Consider the following 21,998-nt stretch of genomic DNA (forward strand, 5'->3'; position numbering starts at 1 on the left):
GCACACGGTGTATTAGAGGTTTGTTTTGTCGTCTCATTTTACTTTCCCTTTTTTAAAATTTATTTACTTTTATTTGTAATTAATTTAATTTTTAATTTAATGTGCATTGGTGTTTTACCGTGGGTATCAGGTTATGAGCTGCTATGTGGGTGCTGGGAGTTGAATCCCGGTCCTCTGGAAGAGCAGGCGGTGCTCTTAATGACTAAGCAACCTCTCCAACACTCATTTTAGTTTTTGAGGCAAGGTCTTATATAGTCCAAGCTTGCTGTGTAGCCAGGACAACTGTGAACCCCCTTCTTTCTGCCTCCATCCTGCAAGAGCTGATATAGTACAGACATGCGCCACGCCTGGTTTCAGAGGGTTGCTGCCTCATCTCTGCTGTTGCTGCAGTGACTCTGGAGCCAAGTCTTAGCCCTGCATTTCAGGCACACAAGTTTCTGAGGATAGAGCAGAAGTGGGCCAAAGGCCACTGAGCATAGCTGAAGGGTTTGGCGTTTGTAATTATGTTTTTAGGACTGCTTGCAGAATAATCTCTGTTGTCCTGCCAACACCCAGCTGATCTGTTTCAGCTTCACAAACTGCATTGATCCATGTCCCCAAAATGTCCCTGTCAGGAAGGGGCTAAGAAGTTAAACCATGGCTCCTGTTTTGACAAAAGTCTGGCAGGTTAACATAAAGAAAGACCATGGTGGTTTCTCTTGAAAATGTGTGGGCAGAGGTTGAGGTCAAGAGTAATAGAGCTGAGGGTAGGATTGGTTTCCTCACTGCTTATACCATGTGTTGGAAAGAGGAGTATAAGTAGGTAACTTGTTTTTGTTGTTTTAATCATGTGTATTGAGTATCTGTAAAGGGTTATGTGCACATGAGTGCTAGTGTCCTCAGAAATAAGAGGTGTTGAATACCCTGGAGTGCCATGTAGTTGTAAGCTGCCTAACATGGGTGCTGGGAGCTGAACTTGGGTCCATCTCTCCATTCCTGTGACTGGGGTTTATATGGTAGAGTAGGTAGGTGAATGTGAGATTTCAGATGAGAGCTGTGGAACTGCAGTAAAACTGGGGACAGAGAAGCCAGTGTGTAGCTGAGACTGCTGGATCTCTGGTGGGGTGTGGTGGGTAAGGGTATGGTAAGCCTGAAGGGGTGGCTTAGAGTTGCAGCCAAAGAGCAAAGTAAGTGGGGGTGGGTGGGGAGCACTGAAAGCCAGTGCGCTGGGAAATCTTCCCATTTGAGCTGTCCTGACCCTGCCTTGAGGGGACTGCCGAGAGAGGGACTAGATGGTGCTCACCCCAAGTTTTCTGCCCACCCTAGAAGGGGAGGAAGAGCTAGTTGGGACTCATTTGTTTGTTTGTCTCACTGTGTGGCGGTGGCTGTCCTGGAACTCACTGATCAGGCTGGCCTCAAACTCACCTGCCTCTGCCTCCTGAGTGCTGGGATTAAAGGTGTGCACCACTATGCCTGGTTTAGGACTCATCTTTACTAAGTAACTATTACTAGAAATGTTATCCAAAGCAATTATTGAGAAATGTCTGATAAGACATTTATACAGACTCAATTTCATATCCAATGGGAATGCTGCCCTGCATGATTCAGGGACCCTTTTTTGTAGCCCTTCAGATGGAACTGAAGGTCTGTCTCCTAAAGAGGTCAGGGTGTTGTGCACCCCCATCTTTCCTCTTATTGTGGCAGCTGGCATGTGTGTGTGTGCATGCACATATTTGTATGAGTCAAGTTCTTGCTGTGTACTCCAGGCTAGCCTAGAACTCAAGATCCCCCTACCTCTGCCTCGCTGCTGCTGGGCTCACACCTATGTGCCACCACACTGATGTTGGGGTCCTTTCTGAATGGACATGTCCAGTTATCTCTAAGAATCAATATATTACTGTGTGTGTGTCTAAGTAGAAACAATAAACAAGCTGATCACAGAAACTGGAGTGGAGCAGACTACAAGACTAGGCTCTTGTGTTGTAAAGCCTCTGGTAATGTCATACATAGGCAGGGCATCTCAGAACTGCTTGAAGTTTCAGGGTTTGGCATGTGTAAAGGTCTCTTTTAGCTTTCTCTTTTAGATTTGATTATCACTGTGTTTTTCAACCTGGACAGGTCGAGGACTACTTCCCAAGCTGCTGCTACCCAGCACCCAGCCTCAGGATAGATTTCGAACTTGTCTATTAGGCGTTGGGACTGGTGTCCCTGTCTGTCTAGCCTGCCCTTCCACCTTTCATTGCACATTTGCAGGCAGTGTCTCATGAACCCCTCTGTGACTCTGTCAGCTGCTTTCCCCAGCTTCCCTTTCCTTTCTGCTCTCTTTCATGATGCCACTGATGACTCCAGCCACAGAAAACCTGACACAGGCGATGGTATCAGTGGTGGCTAGCAAGCCAGCACTTTTTTCCTGTCCACTTCTCTTCTGATTCCGCTTACTTCAGCTGCCCCAGGTATAATTTTCAAGAGCCCACATTGAATGTTGTCAGTGGTGGCAGGTGTGGGCCAAGGGGCCACCTGTGACTTCAGCTTGTCTTTGCTCTCTTGCAGATCCTCTAACCGCTCGATGGGGAGTCACAGAAGATCACCTGTGTGTGTCAGCTCCCTACCTCTCTGTAGCAAGAGAAGTGACTGCAGCGCCTCCACAGTCATGATGATGAAACTGGTATTAACTGAGTGGCCCTTATGGATTTTTAACTCTAATTCACAGTGAGCCAGCAAGCCATATGTTTACAGTCCAACCAAAAACCCTTCTGTGTTGCTGCACATCTTGAGTGAAAAGTTGAGACACCTGTTGGTACAAAGTGGAATATAAGAGTTACTTGCCGAGGAATGCACTTGCAGCAGAACGAGAAGACGTCTTAATTTATCGTTGGAGAGAGATGATAGTATTATTTATATAGGTAGAATAAATATATATATATATATGTATATATATATATTTTGGTGGTAATGAAAATGGCTCCGCAGAATGCCGACTCAGAATCTATGCAAGTACAAGAGCTGCCTATGCCCCTACCGGACCCTCAGAAACCCAGACACCCAGAGGCCGAGACTCAAGAGGAGACCATCAGTGAGGGGTCCATAGACAGAATCCCCACACGCCTGTGGGTCATGCACGGGGCAGTGATGTTTGGCAGGGAATTCTGTTACGCCATGGAGACAGCACTGGTCACACCTATACTGTTACAAATAGGTAAGTATAGCACAGCATGCCTGGCTGCTGCTGAGTGTGTAGCTCCAGCTCCAGGTGGTGGCCTTGGGGAACCCTGCCATGGATCCTTGACCTCTGTGTCAGTTGTCTCCCATTAACCTGGTTCAGGGGCTTGTTCCTCTGTGGTCTGGATTTTGTGTCACATTCCTGATAGCAGGGCACTTGAGAAAAACTGGGTTTGGATATGTTAGGTATACTGATTGGAGGCCATTGGCTGTACCACCACAGCAAATCAGGGATCATGGTGTCATACTCAAGTTCTTGCCTATGGAATGGGTGTGAGTGCAATCCCACCTCAAAGGTGACTTCAGCCCTCTCAGGTTGCCACCAGAATGAGTTTGTTCCCAAAATTTCGTCAAAATCTTTAATTTTCTCTGTAGACTGAGGAAATTTTAAAAACTTAATTTCAGCTCTGAAGTGTCTAAGAGAACTAGACAAAAGACCAAGCACTCTAGAGGCATCTATAATCAGGATTAATATTTTAAAAATCTGTCTGCTTTGGTTGTTTCAGCAGTATTTCTTGCCACAACATAACCACATCCTTGCATGGTGAGAGCTAACCCTGCTACACTGGGATTGGTCAGCTCAGCCTGTAGATTTGCTACCCCTGTGAATTCATCACTTCTTCCATCACAATGGGATGTGGCTTCGGCCTCAGAGCACACAGGTTTCTGTGGGAGCAGGCTTCCCAACACTGGCGGTGCTCACGGCCTCACGCATGCCTGCTCTGTAGCCCCAGTTAGTAAAGCCAGTGGATAGGTCTCATTCTCAGGTTCCACTATGGATCCTGGGATGCTTTTCTTTAGGAATCAGACTAATCTCATCCCTTCCCTTCTAAAGCCAGTTCTCAGAAGGGTATAGCAGGTGGCCAAGCGACTTATGGCACAGCTGTGCTGGGTACTTGTCCTGGAGGGTTAGCAGGTATTGAGCTTGACCACACGTAGCTGTTCTCCTGTTTTATCATTGTGTTGCTTCTTATTCTTGGGGGCTTGTCATGTGAAGGCACTGCGGCAGACAGGCTATGCTCACAAAAGACAACTTAGAGCAATGAGAGAGACATTGGGGAGGCACCAGGCTTACTTGGTGTATGTTTTATTCAGAGCCTTCTGAGAACTGAGCTTCCACTCAGGTGTTTAAGCAGATCTGGAGCCAGCATGGGCTTCCAAGTTGACTTGCTACTTCCATTGTGGCAATGGAGATGTGATCCACATCCCCAAGCTGCTGAGACCCAGGATCCACATCTGCCCGGAGTCTTTACACTTAGTGGGTCATACTGTTTCCATGCGACCTTCAGCACTTTTTATTTTTTGGTTTTGAATATTTATTACATGAGGTTTGTTGTGTGTTTTTAATTAATTAATTATTTTACCATACGTACCTCCCAAGTAGCTGGGATTATAGGCCTGAACTACCAGTCCCTCAGTGACTCCATCTTACTAGAGGTCTCTGGGGCTTCCTGGAGGGATCTGCATGACAGGGAAGGCTCCAACCAAGAGCCAGCAAGGCCCAAGGTTATGAGTTAGGAGCTTGCGAGAAACTAAATCTTGTCAGTGCTTGATGACAAAATTTTCCCCAGCTGAGCTTTGCAATTACCACAGCCTGGTCAAGACCTGGAATGCAGCTGCTGAGAAACCTTGAGCCAAACTCCTGGACTGAGCATTGGGTTCCTAAGCCATAGAAATTGACTGTGAGATGGCGAATGTTGTGAGCTCCTCCACCATGTGTTTTGTCACATAGCAGTAGGTAGCTAATGTATGGGTGCTGGCTGTTACATTTGAAGCTTTATGGCCATACTGTTTCTAAACCCTTTATGATTTAGAACATAATATTTTCCCCATTACCTACACATATTCATCTTTCTTGAAAGAGCATATCAAACTGCTTTAAGTTTTTTCAGTTACATTGTTTGATTGATTGAAGGTTGTAGGGTTCACGCTTGCTAAGAGAACAACTTTCAGGAATCAGTTCTCTCCCACAGTGTGAGGCCCGGGAATTGAACTCAGGTCATCAGAGTTGGCAGCAATTGCCCTTACCTACTGAGCTATCTCCCTGGCCCTCAAAGTGATTTCAAAGGAAAGATGTTTCTATTGACCAATATCCTTTCATAAGAAACTGTCTGCAGTTTGTGGTAGGAAGTCTGTCCTTTCTTTTTTTTAAATGTTTAATTTCTCATAGAAACCTTCCTGGCTGGAAGGCAGCAAGCAGAAGCTAGTGAGCAGAGAGCTTGCTCAAATTCTGCCCTTCGAAGTCAGTGGACCAGATGATCTCGGTCCAGCAGAAGCCAATCAAGTGAGCATATACAGGATTGACCTTTGACGGTTCCCAAAGATAGTGCACTTGTGTTTCCTGTGAGTCACTCCTTTCAATTAGTGAGTTGTTTTTGTTGTTAAAATGTTGTGGTAAAGCTGATCAGTGAGCCCTCAAGTGGGGTGCAGAAAGGCTGTTGAATGTCCCATCTAGAGGAAGTCAGTTCTGCTTGCTGCTTGCCACTTTCCAGCGCTCACCAGCCATGTGTCAGGCTGCCTCCCTAGTCGCACTGATGTACCAAGAAGTTTTATAGCCTGTGTTCCCTGTGCCTTTTACCACGGAATAACTCCTTGTACTATTGACACTGGACTGGGACCAATGGAGGAACCCTCAAGCCCTGTCTGGCATGGAGAGGCCAGTGTCCTCTGCCCTTGATAATGGTAATGTTTGGTCATTCTGATCCTAACCACACTAGGGATTCCCCCTGCTGGCCTCCAAAGAAGGGAAGGAATAAGGGAGGCTCCAGAAGGGTGGGTTGAACCGAAGATGGTATGGCTGGTCAGCCGCCCTTCCACCTGTGATAAATCAGTGTTTTCCTTTATGCGTAGTGGCATAGGGGGTTTCTGTGCCTGAATGGTGGTGGTGTTGGAAGGCACTGTGTCCCACAGCCAAAGCTGACTTCTTGGAGAAGCCTTGGCTCTCCTTCATCCAGTGCTTGTGTCTTTACTTCTGTTCCAACACCTCTTCTGAAAACAGTCACTGAGTTTACATGTCTGAAATGCTTCTACAAGTCTGGAACATGGTGAACGCTGCTGCTTCTTCACCTGGGCTCCCACAGAGGCTTGAGCACCTTTGCTTTGCACAGCTTTCAGTGAAGTAAAACCCCAGAGCAAAACATCTGGAAGTCTTATCCCCGTAGAATGAGTAAAGGCAAGGGCTATTAACTGAGCTCACTGGACTCCCGGGTCTTGTTCTCAGGGTCAGCACCACCATGCTACACCACTTGAGACATGACAGATCAAGAGACTTCTTACGAGATCCCAGCCCATGTCCAACTGTGCAGGAATGTTCAGAGGGCTTCATTCTTCTTACTGTTGATGCTTGGACCTTGGGGGGTGGGGGCATTCAAGATAGGGTTTCTCTGTATAACAGCTCTTGCTGTTCTGGAACTCGCCTTATAGACCAGACTGGCTTCAAACTCACAGAGATCCATCTACCTGCCATTTCTTAGTACAGTTTTACATGTATGTGGAGTTAGGGGTTGGGGCCAGGGCCTACAGAATGTTTGGCATGTGCTGTTTCACTGAGTTACATTCTTGACTCAACTTTCACTTTTTACTTTTTCTTTTGATTTTGAGACAGGTTCTCTCTATATACCCCTGGCTGTCCCAGAACTTGCTATGTAGACCAGGCTGGTTTCGAACTCACAGAGGTCTGCCTGCCTCTGCCTTCCAAATGCCAGGATTAAAGGTGTATACCACCAAACCTGGCTATTCGTTTGTTTGTTTTTGGTTTGCATGCTTGCTTGCCTGCTTATTTTGAGACAGGGTCTCAAAAAGGCTGCCCTTGAACTCCCTGTGTACCCCAGACAGATCTTGAATTTGTGCTCTTTCTGCTTCTGACTCCAGGTAGCAGGGATTATGAGCCTGGCCACCAGACATGTTATACCTCAGCTCTTTTCTTGTCCCGGGAGCAGAAGGCGAGCTCTTCCTACCCAGCCTGAGCTCTCTGAGTGCCATCACCTCCTGTAGTGCTGTCTCCCACTGTCAGTAAGCCTAACATTGGGACCAGGAGGCAGGACTTACTTGGAATCAGGAGACCACCTTGTCTGTGAAGGAGCCCTATGGTGGAGGTGCCAGTCTGGTGCTGGGGTGCTGTTGCTCAATCCCTGGGTCTGGGAAGAAGTCTTTGATGCACAGGAGGTGACCGGTGTGCTGTGATGGGAAAGAATGGGGGTAGTGTGACAGGGACCCGACCTGTCTGCAAATGGGACAGGGCATTTGCATAGAAAAGATAGTTCCCTAATGCTGAAGAACTCCAGGTACCAATGTCCAGTGCATTGAGGGACCCCACCTACCTCTCCAAGCCCCATCTTACAGGATGTCTCTTGTAAATTTTCATCACCATCTTCATCCCATTCAGAATTCCAGCATTATATACTTACAAGACATTGAAATCTCCTATTCTTGTCTCACCTCTTCTGAGGGTCCCATGCTAGGCAGCCATCTTTGTCCCTTAAGTGACTTTGTCATTTTCCCTTGTCATTGTCCCTAAAGTGACTCTTGGTTTTGTTCTTGTTTTTGTCTTTTGTGTATTTTTTTCATTTCACTTATTCTTCTGGGTGTGCATGCGCACACCACAGTGTTAGTGTCAAGGTCAGAAGACAACTTTGAAGAGTCACTTCTCTCCTTCCTTTGTGGGATCCAGGGATTAAACTTGGTTGTGGTTTGCTTGGCAAGTGCTTTTTACCCAGCAGACCATCACACAGAACCTCTTTTGTGTGTTTGAGACAGTGTCACTGTGTACTGGCCTCAGTATGTAGACTCTTCTGGCTTGTAGTAGACCTCTGCTTCTACCTCCAAGTTCAGGGAGTACAAGTGTGTGCCACCATTCCTAGCCTCCACCCTCTGTGAGATGGGAAGCCAGCTGACTACCAGACTGCCAGTCCCAAGAGTCTGAGCAGAAGCAGGGCCTGAAAGATCTACAGAGCACACATACCTGCCCTGACGGCCCACTATGGCTGGTGTTGTATTCTGCCATTGATAGATATCACATCTCAAACTCAGGGCCAGATGGGAATGTACAGCTGCCTTTGAAAGGCAAATTTGGAAGCACACTGCTCAGGAGTCTATGGGAAACTTGTAGAGAGCCAGCCTAGCCTTGTTGGGTGCCCTCCTGTGCTATGTTCCCATGTTAAATTCTTCCCTTGAGAAGGAGTTCAGTCTCCTGCTACTGTTTATTGTTTCCCTCTTGGCTCAGGAAGTATACTCAGGGGAAAAGGAAAATCAGATAACAGAGAAAAGGGTGCCTTTTGTTGTAGTCTATGGGTTTGACTCATTAATGACGACTGAGCTAGTGTGAGAGCCTACCTACTTTGCCTTGTTGAAGGTTCAGAAGAGTAGCACCCAACAGCAAGCAGTGAGGTCTGCCAATTATTTATGAGGAAAAGCTGGTTCACTGTCTCCCACATGCAGGAGTAGAACTGCTCACCAGTTTGTGAGCACACTCTCTGCGGAAGCTCCTGGGGAACGGATGTGTTTCTAGGATTCAGTTGGCCGAAGCCTGAGCCCACCTCTTCTCCTATGGGAAGCGCCTGCCATTTATTAGTTGTCTACACAGAGACACTGGAAGATGAAAACAACCTTCCGTGCCTTTCAATCCCAACAAGGGGTTGTATAAGGCACAATCAGGAGGCTGGAAGCATGAGCAAGATGCTGATATACCAGCCATAGCAGCCTGGCACTGAGTTGTCAGCAGGGTGGCTGTGACCTGAGCACACTGCCTCCAAAGCTGGCTGCCTTCCTGTGCCTCTGACTGTCCCATTCATGTTGAAGTGCGCAAGCATGGCAAGCCTTTGGTGAGAACTGAGAAGCACCATTCCACAGGAGGCATCTGAGTGCAGTGCATGTCCATAGCAAGCATATGCACATGTAACATGCGCTGTGTAGATTCTGCAGTTGTTCCTGTGACTTCTCACACTGGCTTGTGCTATATACCCTACCTTGCAGGGTCTACATGCCTTGTCAATGCTGCCTTCCTGCCACTCAGATGCACTTAACTCCTCTCGCGGAGTTCTTGTTTTGACCCTTAGCATCCAAGAGCTTGTGCAGGTAGCACACTTTTGGTTTGTTACCCCTTGAACACCCAGGGCTGTGAGTGTAGCACAGTGTCGGTATACATGTATAGTGTGCTTGAGTGCTGGAGTTTGGCATCAGAACCCTCACCACCTTCACCACCCCCTCTCCCAGTAAAGGCACCAGCTAGGTAGAAGGATCATTTGAGCTATGAACTTTAGCCATCCTAGCAAGAGAATGAGCCCCTCGTCTCACCAGTTTTTGAAAGGTAGTACTAGGGGGGCTGGAGAGATGGCTCAGTGGTTAAGAGCATTGCCTGCCCTTCCAAAGGTCCTGAGTTCAATTCCCGGCAACCACATGGTGGCTCACAACCATCTGTAATGAGGTCTGGTGCCCCCTTCTGGCCTGCAGACATACACACAGACAGAATATTGTATGCATAATAAATAAACAAATATAAAAAAAAAAAGAAAGGGCCGGGCGGTGGTGGCGCATGCCTTTAATCCCAGCACTCGGGAGGCAGAGGCAGGCGGATCTCTGTGAGTTCGAGGCCAGCCTGGTCTACAAGAGCTAGTTCCAGGACAGGCTCCAAAACCACAGAGAAACCCTGTCTCTCGAAAAACCAAAAAAAAAAAAAAAAAAAAGAAAGAAAGGTACTAGGGGTAGAACTCAGGACCTAGTGTGTTGGGTAAGAACTTTACCATCTTGCTGTGCCATGTGTGCCCCCTGCCCCACCCCCTAGTTCAGCAAAAGTTCATCTCAGAGAAAAACATTGTCCTGGAGCTATCAGTCTTGAAATAGTCACATTGGCAGGAAGAACTGAGGAGCACCCTGTCTCACTTTACAAGGGTAGCTACTTGGTGTGGCTGTCACAGGTGGGCTAGAATGGGTACTGCAGGAGTGAGGGCACTTAGCCACAGGCTCCTTCCTCAGGCTCCCTGGCCAGCACACTTTAGCCGGCATGTTTACAGTGTCACATCACCACCCCAGGAACCCTAAGGAAAATATCACATACATTTGGAGGCTTCTTACATGCTGTCTCTAGGCCCTTCCCTATAGAGTGCTGTGTGCCCTGTGGTGAGGCTGCAGCAGTGTATGCTGAAGGTGTGACACTGAGGGGGCAAATGGCCAATGAGGGGTGAATCTTGAGGACTTTCTGCTCAGTGACGTAAGCTGGCAGCAAAAGGACACACACTGCGTAGACAGAAGGCAGAGTGGTGGGTGCTAAGGAGAAGGGAGGGGAGTGTTTCCTGGGGGCAGTGTGCTGTTGACTGGTTAAAATAGAACTTTTGTGTGTATTTCACCAGTGACTTCCCACCTCCCAGAGACCTAAGAAAGACAGAAGAGTGCCTTTGCCACCTGCAGTTGGCCTCCTCCATATAGACAGGACTGTGATGCTCTGAGGGACAGTCCTCTGTGCATCTTGTGTGTGTGTACATGCGTGGTGTGCATGTGGAGGATGGGGCAAGTAACTCCCCAATTGTGGTCACAGTGACGGGGAAGCAGCTTGTGCTCGGTACTGTGTTTTGGAGGGAAGTCTGGATTTCCTTGTTTTTCAGATCATTGTGTTTAACAAACAATGAAATAGTCACCGCAGTCATTTTTCCCAAGGAATTCCATATGCTGTTATTTTTTTGTCAGACTCTTACTAAGCGCCTGCCTGTTGGTGGTGGGCAGTGTACCTGGCATAGAAGTGACATGGCCACCCAAAGCCATTGGGGCTTGCCTGGACACTGAACATGTCACCTGAACTGCTGCTTTTTTTTAATATTTTTTATTGTTTATTGGTGTGAAGGTGTCAGATCCCCTGCAACTGGATCTTCAGACAGTTGTGAGCTGCCATGTGGGTGCTGGGAATTGAACCCGGGTCCTCTGGAAGAGCAGTCAGTACTCTTAACCACTGAGCCATCTCTCCAGCCCCCTGGACTGCTGCTTTGCAGAAAAGAAAGGCTGTAAGTGAGCACGACTGCACTGTTGGCTTGAGGCAGAGGTTGTGGGGTTTGCCCCGAATTTCCTCTGGCTGGAGTCTTCCTGTTGTCTCTCAAAGACAGAATTGGGGAACATTGGGGATGTGCTGATGGAGAGAAGGTGGGGGTTCCCTAGCTAAGTGCAGGAGGAGAGCTCATGAATAGGGGCTGTTTCTCTAAGAAGCACTCTAAGTGCTGAGTGATGGGAAGTGAAGGTGAAGGCTGCACGGCACTGCAAGGCCAATTAGTGAAACAGGAGCAGGATGCTACCATACAGAATCGGCATGCCTCAATAGGGATTTGCTCCAGACCTCTGAATTGGTGTGTGTGATGCAGGGATGGTCTGAGAGGCACTTGCTAAAGTTACAGAGTCACTGTGTATTTCAGAACAGAATGACAGGACATAGAGCATACATATCAAGTTAATGAAGGCTAAAAACAGTTCCTGTAGGAAATAGTCACTTAAAACTTTATGATAAAAGCCAAAAATAAGTTAAATTTTAACAAAATACCACAAATAGGTGTTGAAAAGATAAATCAAGATACCAACAACCCAGAGATCCCATAAAGGCCCAGAGGTGCTCTGTGTGTCAGACATTAGTGTACAGTATAGGTAGGGAGTGTGGCTTCTGGGAAGGGTTTGCCGATGTCATGGGAGAAGTGGGCTTTCTAAAAGATGCAGAGTACGGGATGGCCTCAGAGTGTGGCAGTGGATGACTTTGACTCCTGATCCTCAGGCCTTCACCTCCCAAGTGCTGGAAGTACAGGCGTGTGCCACCACACCGTGCTACCTGGGAAAATTTAAAACCAGTGCTGTCTTTACTCTTAAAAGTAAAGTCAGTCTTAAAAGAACCAGTCAGTATAGAGGTGTCCCCTGTATCATTTGCCTGGCTTGTGCAAGACCCTGGATCCATCCTTAATGTAGAAGAGAAGGTAACTAAATTGAAACTGCACAGAATATGTACACTTGTAGCTTGTTTAAACAGTTAGAAATAGGACTTGTCTTTGGTGCAAAATGGGTTGTCTGCTTCCCCTTTTTATTTTTGATTGTGCTTTGCAGTGCTGTAGAGTAGAACCAGGGCTTTGCACATGTTAGGCAAGCATTCTGCCACTGAGCCACATCCCTGGTGAAATGAGGGCCTGGATGGATGTTACAGTTTGTAACTTGTGGGCATATCACAATAAAGAACTGTCCATCATCCTCCATTTCTGTAGGTTACATTGTAGACAGATCTTAAAAGGAGAAGCTTAGAAGAAACTGACAGCAGGGGATGGACAAGTAGGACTTTCTCCGACACTTGGCTAAATTAAGATGGGTGCAAAGGAGGAGCCTGAGCCTGGGTCTTATACCTGAGGCCACACTGGCTGCAGATGTGCTGGCTGGGGCAAATGCAGGTGACTTGAGGAGCAGTTGTTATCTGTACTTCACTTTCTTGCTGTCCACACACCTGTAGTTTAGGTTTTCCTATGAAGGAATGACTAAGATGAATTCTCTGTATAGGTGATCATTTTTCTGATCCAGCAGCGGTTGTGAGTTGCACTGCCTCTTCCTCTTTTAGAACCCTGAATCCTATAATACTTCTCTATTATGAGGCCAGCAGCTTAGTTAGGCCTTCCTCATATGGCCTCCTTGCAGTTCCTAGGGAACCAGTTTGGGTTCATTGTCCTTTGCTGTCTGTCCCTTTGTCCAGAATATGGTGCACCCTGACTTCCTCACTTGTGTCCTTGTGACAGCTGAGCCTAGTCAGCTGTGATACTAGCACAGTGTTCTGGGTCAGAAGTGTGCTTCAGTAACAGGAATCATGAATAGTGAACATGGCTATGTGCGTCTCATCCTTGAATGCAAAAGTTCTGGGAGCAGAGGTGTTTCCAGCAGTGCTACACAGGCCAAAGCATCTCAGCACTTAGCTGACAAAGCCTAATGTGGCTTCTGCATATCAGGCATCTGTATCACTGGGCTGAGGTGTTTGACCTGCACAGGAGATGAAACAGTGACAAACTGTTTCACTTTACATAGCCATTTTGAGAGCATCCCCAGGCATGCCAGATTTCCTGATGCTCAAGAAGGGCAAACAAGGAGACGTGGTCACCTGGTGAAGGGTAGTTATGCCAGCACGGGACACTTGAGTGGTGCTTCAGAGGCAGTGGTACTGCTGATGTGCTTAAAGAGTTCACAGTACACGGCCCACCCACCTCTGGAACATCTGCCAGGGGATACAGGTACTGTTAGAAAGTCTGAGACCAGGGCTGGAGAAATGGCTCAGTGGTTAAGAGCACTGGTTGTTCTTCCACAGCTCCTGAGTTCAATTCCCAGCAACCACATGGCAGCTCACAACTGCCTGTAACTCCAGTTCCAGGGGACCCAACACCCCTACACAGACATATATGCAAGCAAAACACTAATGCACATAAAATAAAAAAAAAATAAATTAAAAAAAAAGAAAGTCTGAGACCAGTTTGGATGAATGGGCACAGTAATACCCAGAAGGGTGGTGTGGAAGGAGGCAGGGAACAGGCCTCCAGGCCCATTTTTCATGGCCTCTCTGAGGAAATGGGGACTTTGGAAGCGAAAGTACTGTCAGGGCCTGTGGCATCCTTTCAACCAGTTCACCTTCAACAGGGCCACCAGGCCAGGTGGAGGCTTCCCAGTGACTCGGGGTATGTTTCATTTGTTCTGTGGCCTTAAGATCACCTGGCATTTGATCTTGGGGGACTTTATGGATCCTTAGACACAAGTGTTTCTGAACCCCATAAATCAGCTTGTCTATCCTTCTGGTGCCCCACACCTTCCCGCAAAAGTCTTTGAGGCTTCCCTGGCACCTGAATCTTGCCCACCTGACTGGCCTGCAGGTTTCCATGACTCCTCTCCTCCAACATTCCTTCCCTCCAAGCAGGGCTGTGTGTGTCCTTTGCCTTGCCCTACTAGGCCTGCCTGTCACGTCTTCTCTGGGCTCTTTTCAGCCCTAGACATGGAAAAGGGAAGGCTGTTCTTCCAAAGGGCAGAAAAAGGTACCTGGGAATGGAGGCAAAATTCCAGGCTACTTTGTTCAAACCTAGGTGAAAGTAAGTATTGCCCTAGGTTTTCCTTTGCAGTCCTCACAAGTGCCAGATTCAGAGGATGTCACTGAGGCAGGGACGTGCGCTGCATCTGCATTGCTCCTGTGTACAGTGCCACACAAATAGATGTCCAGCACAGAGTAGCCTAGTCACACTTACACATAAGCAGAACCATAAGAAGACTATGTTCCTAAAGGTACCAGAGGACCCCCTCCACACACACACACCCAGCCACCCATGCTTCCTTCTAGGGGTCATTTGCCTTCCACTTATACTTCCTTGCCAGGGTCCTGGTCACTGACAACCTATAAAGGCTCTGACTCTCCTCCCTCTCTGGAAGCTTGTCTTGAGCTACTCACTTCCACTATCTGACTATCTTTTCCTTGGACTCAGACCATCTCAGTACTACCCCATCATCCTCAGTACTACTACCCACTGACATCTGGTAAGACATTCCTTCCTGCTCCTAGGTGAACCCCTGTCCCAGGCTGCTTTGTCTGTTTTCCTGCTGCCAAGCATGACAGTGTACGCCTGCTGGGTGGAGTGACTCATGCTGATGGTGGCTGTGTGTAGGGGGAGCTCTCTGTGCCGCTTGTGTCAATAGATCCTCAGGTGCATACCTCACCCCATCTTCTAAATAAAGTGGAGGGTAAGGCAGTGGGAGCACCTCATTGGATGCCAGCGCTACTAGCAAAGCCAAGGAGACCTCCAACACCCATACCCAGGTTCCCAGCATGGAACAGGCTTGTTCGTCCTGGTACTGTTGTTGGGCATGTTGAGTTTCATTTGGGAAAATAGCACCATGTGTATGACATCTTTCCATGCATCGCTGTCCTGTCAGCTTTTTCCAGGAAGTGGGGAAGATAGTATTGAATTACCTGGGTATGTGTGAGACTTGATTTCATAGGAAAGTTATACATTGATACCCACATCCCTGATGCAGCATTCTTAGTCCTGAATGAGGTTGAAGAGGGAGGAGGGCACCAGACAGACCCTGCCTCACAGCCTCTGTGCCCTACCCGCCAGAGCCTTTTTCCTACAGGTGCTCAGGACCCATTTCTTTTAGGAGCCGGGTGCCGTAGGGTTCTCAACCTTTGTGCAGCTATGGGGGTGGTGGCGCAAGGACCCCTTAGTCTCAGGTCGGTTCAGAAACTAACTGGCCGCTGTGTGGACCCTGGAAGTGATTAATTTCCTCCATACATCTTGCTCTACATGGAAGAGAGTTCAGCACTTGGCCATGGGCTTGGTGATGGATATGTGTCCATTAAGTGTCTTTAGCTTCAGAGCTTTCCTAGCCTGCATCCTAGTCTGAACCAGTGACTTGGGGTCAGACCTGTCTGCATTGTCCTCAGACAGCTGTGTCTGCAGTACAGTGCGGGCATTCATGGGGATCTGTTCACCCAGAGCAAGTGGACTCCCTGAGCCCCTGCTTTCTTTCTCTTTGGAGAAAGTCTCTTAAGACAGGCTCTCGTGTGACCCAGGCTAGCCTTGAACTGGCTGTATAGCCAAGGATGGCCATGAACTCCTGATTATCTTACCCCACCTTCTAAGAACTAGAATGGTAGGCATTTGCCGTCTTCTGAACACTTTCTTACAACTATGTAACTGAGCTGTGAATCCCTCCAGGCTGTGGGTAGTAGAAGCTTAGAGGTGACATGTGACAGTTGAGTGGCAATCCTTTGAAACAGAGCTAGGAAAAACCACCTGAGTAGCTTCTAGTTTTACTCTTTCCTTGTCTTCCCAAGGCACTGGTTACTTCAGAATGTTCTTTGAAACTCTGTGGCCCTGCCTTTAGCTGAAGATGTGCATTCTTCCAGACCCTCCCTGCCCAGGGAGGCCCCAGTGTTAGGATCCAGGCATTATGTTGCCCCCTGTCACCTGGTAGGATGTACTTTAACACCCAGTATCTCAGCAGACCTTGCTTTGGTTCTGGTATGGCAGCAGGTGACCACGACCTGGCCTATGGAAAGTAGCCCATTCTTTCCACACTGTAGCCTTAGCAAGGCCATCCTGAAATGGGCTCACAGTGAGCTTGCTGTTTAAGATTCCTGAGGTCACTCAAGGATGCTGAGGTTTTCCCACGAAGAACTTCTTCTCACCAGTGCATGTTATCTTGGGGTTTTGTCCAGGAGTACAAACCTATCTGGCCTGGCAGGCTTGTCCATTGAGAGAAAGAATGAGTTCCTATTTCCATCCTGGACCTTTTGTTTTGTTAAATATTTATAGGCCACTTTCCCAGCCTCCCTCCCCCACAAAATACCAGTTTATCAAAAATGTCCTTGTGAATAGAAGCCTCTGCATGTGACCCAAGCATTGCAGTGGGCTGTCCCATGTACACATAGTGACACAGTGAGTATTTCCTGTGAACAGGGAACCTTCCGGGTCCCACCATTGTTGTTCAACCTTTGCCTGGAAAAAACCAAAAATTATTTACTAGGGACCGGCTTTGTGTTTGTTTAGGGCTTTGCTGGGAATTGCCTGGCTGAGACATCCCAGGGACGTGCTGGCAGCCGAGTGTTGGGGGTGGCAGCACCCCTTGCTCATCCTGGGCAGGTCTAGAGATGCGATGGGAAGTGTTAACTTGCCTGTGTGATGGAACAGTGCTGTCACCTGGTTAGAGCCAGTTCTGGGGCAGGGAGCTTTAACTATGATTCGGTAGTCCCCATACAGGTAGCTGAAACAGGGCATTTGATCTCCTTGGGGCCAGGGTCTGGAGTCTAAAATAGACTTCTGGGTAGACTGGCATGACAAAACAAAACAAAACAAACAAACAACAACAACAACAAAAACCCAAACTGCTATAATGTCACCACTGGTGCTATTTGTGTCCCTGTGCTTGTGTCCTTGGCTGCTCTTTGCCTTGCACAGCTCTGGATGTCTATAGCCAATGATGCCACCCCTCAACCTTGCACAGCTAAACACAAGACTGCCTAGCCATTTTCCTACCCAGTAGGAATCTGCATTCCTCCAGCACATAGTGCTGTACCTGGTATATCACCAGGTTCTCTAGCAAGCAACCACCACCCTGTGGCTGCTAGCATCATGTGGAGGTCTCACCCTGTACAGGTCTGTACCTCTTCCAGGAGAGAACTTGAGGTCGAGTACTGGTATGACTGGTCATTATCCTGTCACAGGTACTGTGGAACACAGTAGTGTCAGCTGAGTGGCCAGCCATGACATTCCTAATGAACACAGCAAAAACTGGCAAGAATGTGGAGCTTAACATTGTAGCTAACATTCCTACTTGAGCAGTGGTAGAGTAGAGCAGAGGCAGACCCAACAATACAGAAAGGCATGGCCATTCTTCAGGGGTGTCCTAGTTGAGTTTTTGTCAGCTTGACTCAAGCTAGAGTTATCTGGGAAGAGGAACTTCAATTGAGAGAATGCCTCAATTAGACTGACCTGATTCATGATTGACATGACCCAGGCCATTATGGGTATTATCAGTCCTGTGCAGGTGATCCTAAGTTGTATTAAAAAAAAAAAAAAGCCAGGAAGCAGAGTTCCTCCATGGCTTCTGCATCATTTCCTGTCTCCAGTCCTGCCTTGAGTCCCTACCATGACTTCCCTCAGTGATGAATTATGACCTGAAAATTGTAAGTTGAAATAAGCCCTTCCCTCCCCGATTTGCTTTGTATAATGATATTTATCAGAACTATAGAAGACAAAGGCCTTGTGTTAAGATTGACAGCTCATAGTCCAGTTCTTGTCTCTGCCCCTGGAGCCAGTAAGTGAGCAGCCCCAGATGCCAACAGATGGAGTGGCTGTGCATAAGACTTTACCGATGGACATTGAAACGAATTTTATAAGCTTTTTTTTTTTTTAGTTAATTTATTTTTATGTGTCTGGGTGTTTTGTCTACAAATATGTCTTTGTACCACATGTATGCCTAGTACTCACGGAGGCCAGAAGAAGGTGTCAGATCACCTGAGACTGGTGTTAGGGATAGTTATGGGCTGTCATAAATGCCAGGTCCTCTGGAAGAGCATTCAGTCCTCTTAACCACTGAGTCATCTCTCCAGTCCCTCCATAAACTTCTTGTGTCAGAAAGTATCACAGCCATTTTTTTTTGTCTTTTTTTAATTGATTTTATTGAGCTATACATTTTTCATTTTTTGTAAGATCTGTGTAGAAGGCAGCCTGATCTTGGGCAGCAGAGTTTGCTCATCTGTTCTGGAATCATAGCTTTTGGGCTGTAGTGGCTACAGCTGTCAGTTCCTGCAGAGGTAGTGACAGCTGGTCCAAGGTCTCCTATCCCTATTCCCGGCCAGCCTCCTGCTCGCCATGCCCACCTGGAGGAGCCAGTACTTTTCACTGACTCTCATTTGCTACCCCAGTAAGTGTCGGTACATGACCACACTCGGTAACCAGCTCTTGGCTGCTTCAAAGGCCATTGTGGATGCAGCAGGGCCTGTTGTTCAACACAATATGTGTACACCCTGTGGCCAATAGATGGATGCATCATAGGACAGCTAGAGATGGCAGTGTCATGTCAAAGTGTCATCAAGTTGGACACCTTGCTCTAGAGCCTGCACTGTCTGTTTATCTTCTGTGAGAGCATCTATTGTTCTCCTCTAGTCTGTCGAGTTCTGTAGTAAACTACTCATCTGTAGTCTATACTAGAGATGGGAGGCACATTATTCTCCTATCTATGTGCTCAGATGAATATCTGGACCTGTCTTTCCCACTGTTTGAGGTACTTCCTGTCCCTTTGCTAGATGCTGCAGACTTATGAACATGTCAGTCTTCTGCGACTGCTGTCTACCTGTATGTGTCATCTGCCAATATGACTTTGCTGAAGTCTGTGTTCCTAGGGGCTGATGCCTAGACCTACTGATATGATGCCAGCCTCTGTTGATGTTGTCACTATCACCTTACAGGGAGAGTTCCGGCCAGTGAGAGCACCTGGGTTAAAGGTCTTTGCTAAGAGACAGGCGGTTGGACTGTATAACAACAGCTCAGTATCAGTTCTAAGGAGGGACTGTGGACAGAGAAAGGTCCTGGCCCATGTGGGCCTTGTCTCACAACCTGGTTGAGTCAGCAAACCTCTATATGTCCTGTCTGGCTCTTGATTGGAAAAGGGAAAAGAGGACTTGTTGGTCTCAGTGTCCCCAGGAAGCCATAGCCTGACTGGAACAAACCAGGACTTCTGGGTCTATATAGCATGGAACCCTGTATTCAGGGTTGGGTAGGCACTGTGGGCAGCAGAAGGCAGTACCTCCTGAACGGATAGCCCTCCCCTATTCCTCAGGTGTTGGCACAATGACAGTAAGAGGGTTGCCCTAAGCAGGAGAGGGCAAGCCTGCTAAAGTGTCCCATAAAGATGTCCCATGCACACAGGAATGATTTGGGCTCCTTGTTTACTTTGAGTTGGTGGTGTGACCCATGGGAGGCTCATGGCACATCTCTCTCCTCTGAACCCCAGACTGGCCTTGCTCACTCTAGGTCGTTTTGCATAGGGGTTGTACCGAGACACAGGGCATGTGACGTGGGTATTTCTGAAGGCAGGCAAGGATAGTATGGCCAAGAACAGCCTTGGCTCCTTGAGTGCCTTGCCTAGTAAGGCTGAAGAGCTCATACCATTCCCACCGGCTTGTCCGACAGAACTCACTGGGCAAACTCTAGTTTCCTGAATCTTGTCTGTTCTGCTGACTTGGGATGAGAACAGATCTAGCCTTCCTGTGGCCAGGCGCGGCTGCAGAGGTCAGAACACATACCTTAGACCCTGGCAGAGTGCCCTGGTACCGAATGGCGTGATGGCAAGGGGTTCTGCAAGGTGCTTCCTCCCTTACACTTGCCCTCCTCCCACGCAACATTTATTTTCCTTGCCAGCTCAACATGAGTCTGTTTCCTCAGTGTCCTTAGAGTGTGAAATGCTTGTCTGATGAAGTGGTGACGTGCCAGGCCCTTTAAATTTTACACAAACTATGGGTTGTTGTAAAATGGGGAGAGCTGTGCTGACACTCAGCCTCCCAGCCACATCCAGGACATACGGTGTGCCATTGCTCACCCAAGTGGCCAGTCACTCTGACTTGTAGTAGCAGATTCCTCTGTGAGGCTTTGGCCATCACTCAAGGGAGTGGTGTGGTATGTGCTCATGAGCAAGGATCTCTGTGGTCTAGAGAGAGGCTCATGGGAACTGCTGGCAGCTGTGCAAGTACAGTCTAGTTGCTGTGCAGTACTCTGGCCTGTGCCAGGGCCATCATCCTTCATCTGCTCTGTTGACACATTAGAATTTACGTGACAGGGAGGTGGTATAGACTCTGGTGTCAAGCTACCCAGGTCTATCCTGTGGCTACCACATTTGCTGTGCCATGACTGGACAGTTAGAAAAACTAAATGGAAGAAGGGGCATTGGGTACTGGCTGTGGCCCCCTGGCTCCAGCTGGTTACGTGTGGCTTTATACCACCCCAGTGCTTGGGGCACTCACTGCCAAGGTAACTGAGGGTTTTGGTGGCTCTGTAGGGTCTTGGTAAGACCCTCTCTGATAGTTTTTCCCCAGTGAGGTCCAGAGTTAAATGACTCTTATTATTCCTGCAGTTGTAGCCACTATGCCACTTGCATAGTGTGATATGGAGAGACAGGGGCACTGAAGGACTTTGCAGCAGCTCAGCCCTGCTAAGCATGGTGGCCCTGAAGACAGAGCCCAGTACTGGTCCAAGGTCTGGAGTACATTTTGTTTAGCATCCTCAGAGCCAAAAGACACTCCGAGAAAAGGTCTATCCTGAGGAGACTTGGGGGGGCAAGAGTATGTGTTTATGTGTGGTGTGTATGTGTGATGAGTGACAGACTGTGTGTCCCTGCAGGCCTCCCTGAGCAGTACTACAGCCTCACCTGGTTCCTGAGCCCCGTCCTCGGCCTCATCTTCACACCGCTTATTGGCTCTGCAAGTGACCGGTGTACCCTGAGCTGGGGCCGCCGGCGGCCCTTCATCCTTGTGCTGTGTGTGGGGGTCCTCATCGGTGTTGCACTTTTCCTCAATGGCTCTGCCATCGGTGAGTTTTTGCTGAGCTTACACTAGTGCATGCTTTGGGGGCCTTATCTTATCTGGTGACTTAACTAGGTCACTGTGTGCAGGGTCCAGCTTGGGCTGCTGGGGGCCTCCTGGTGGAGACTGCAGTGGGGAGCTTGGTAGTGGAGCTGGCCCCACATGGGAAAGCTGGAGGAACCTGTTCACAGGGAAACGTTTCCTGTTGTGATGGCTTGTTTTAATGCGCGTCTGACACCACGTCCTGTTTCCAGAGCGATTTCAAAAATTATCTTTTCTTTTTTTGTTCTCCTTTTCTTAGACGTGGTAGTGAAAATGTCGAGAACCCAGCTTGCTGTTTGTTTCTTGGTTCATGCCTCATGTGTTGTTTTGCTTCTTTCTGTTGTTTCGTTTTTAATTAAAGCCACTCCGTGTGGGAAAATACTTTCTGCCTTGCGGGCACCCTTCAGAACTAGTGGAAACAAAGCCTTGTTTTTTTGGCTCAGCGAGTAAAGGAACACAGTGTGGGTTCTGAAGCACAGGTCTGCCCGAGTTCCAGTGGCAGCAGGACCACCACCTCCATGGGGACCCACTGCTCCTCAGGACCAGGATAGGGGACAGTCTGTGGCATATTTGGTTCATTCCCCTCCTGGCTGGAGTATCTCCTTGCTAATTCCTACCTGCACAAGGCAGCCGCCTCTACCAGGAACTGCTCCTATCTAGGAATTTGGGGTTGCCACTTTCCTGGCATTTGCTGCTGGCCTTGGGCCTG

At 48.1% G+C, this 21,998-nt stretch overlaps 1 protein-coding gene across 3 annotated transcripts in view; it reads left to right on the plus strand.

Moving 5' to 3' along the window:
* The window catches only part of Slc45a4 (solute carrier family 45 member 4), a 69,584-nt gene that overhangs the window by 38,639 nt on the left and 8,947 nt on the right, over positions 1–21,998 (plus strand). For 2 of the 3 annotated variants that reach the window (XM_041671889.1, XM_041671888.1), the window contains exons 2-3: positions 2,530–3,175; positions 21,066–21,254. In XM_041671889.1, the coding sequence (XP_041527823.1) occupies positions 2,932–3,175; positions 21,066–21,254 (433 nt within the window). In that variant the 5' untranslated portion in view covers positions 2,530–2,931. Of the gene's footprint in view, positions 1–2,328; positions 2,433–2,529; positions 3,176–21,065; positions 21,255–21,998 lie in introns of all 3 variants that reach the window. The other variant, XM_041671887.1, reaches the window with a different exon arrangement.

The sequence above is a fragment of the Microtus oregoni genome, unplaced genomic scaffold (assembly GCF_018167655.1).
Source record: "Microtus oregoni isolate MIOR12 unplaced genomic scaffold, Mior012 000022F_ref0000154, whole genome shotgun sequence".
NCBI lineage: Eukaryota > Metazoa > Chordata > Mammalia > Rodentia > Cricetidae > Microtus > Microtus oregoni.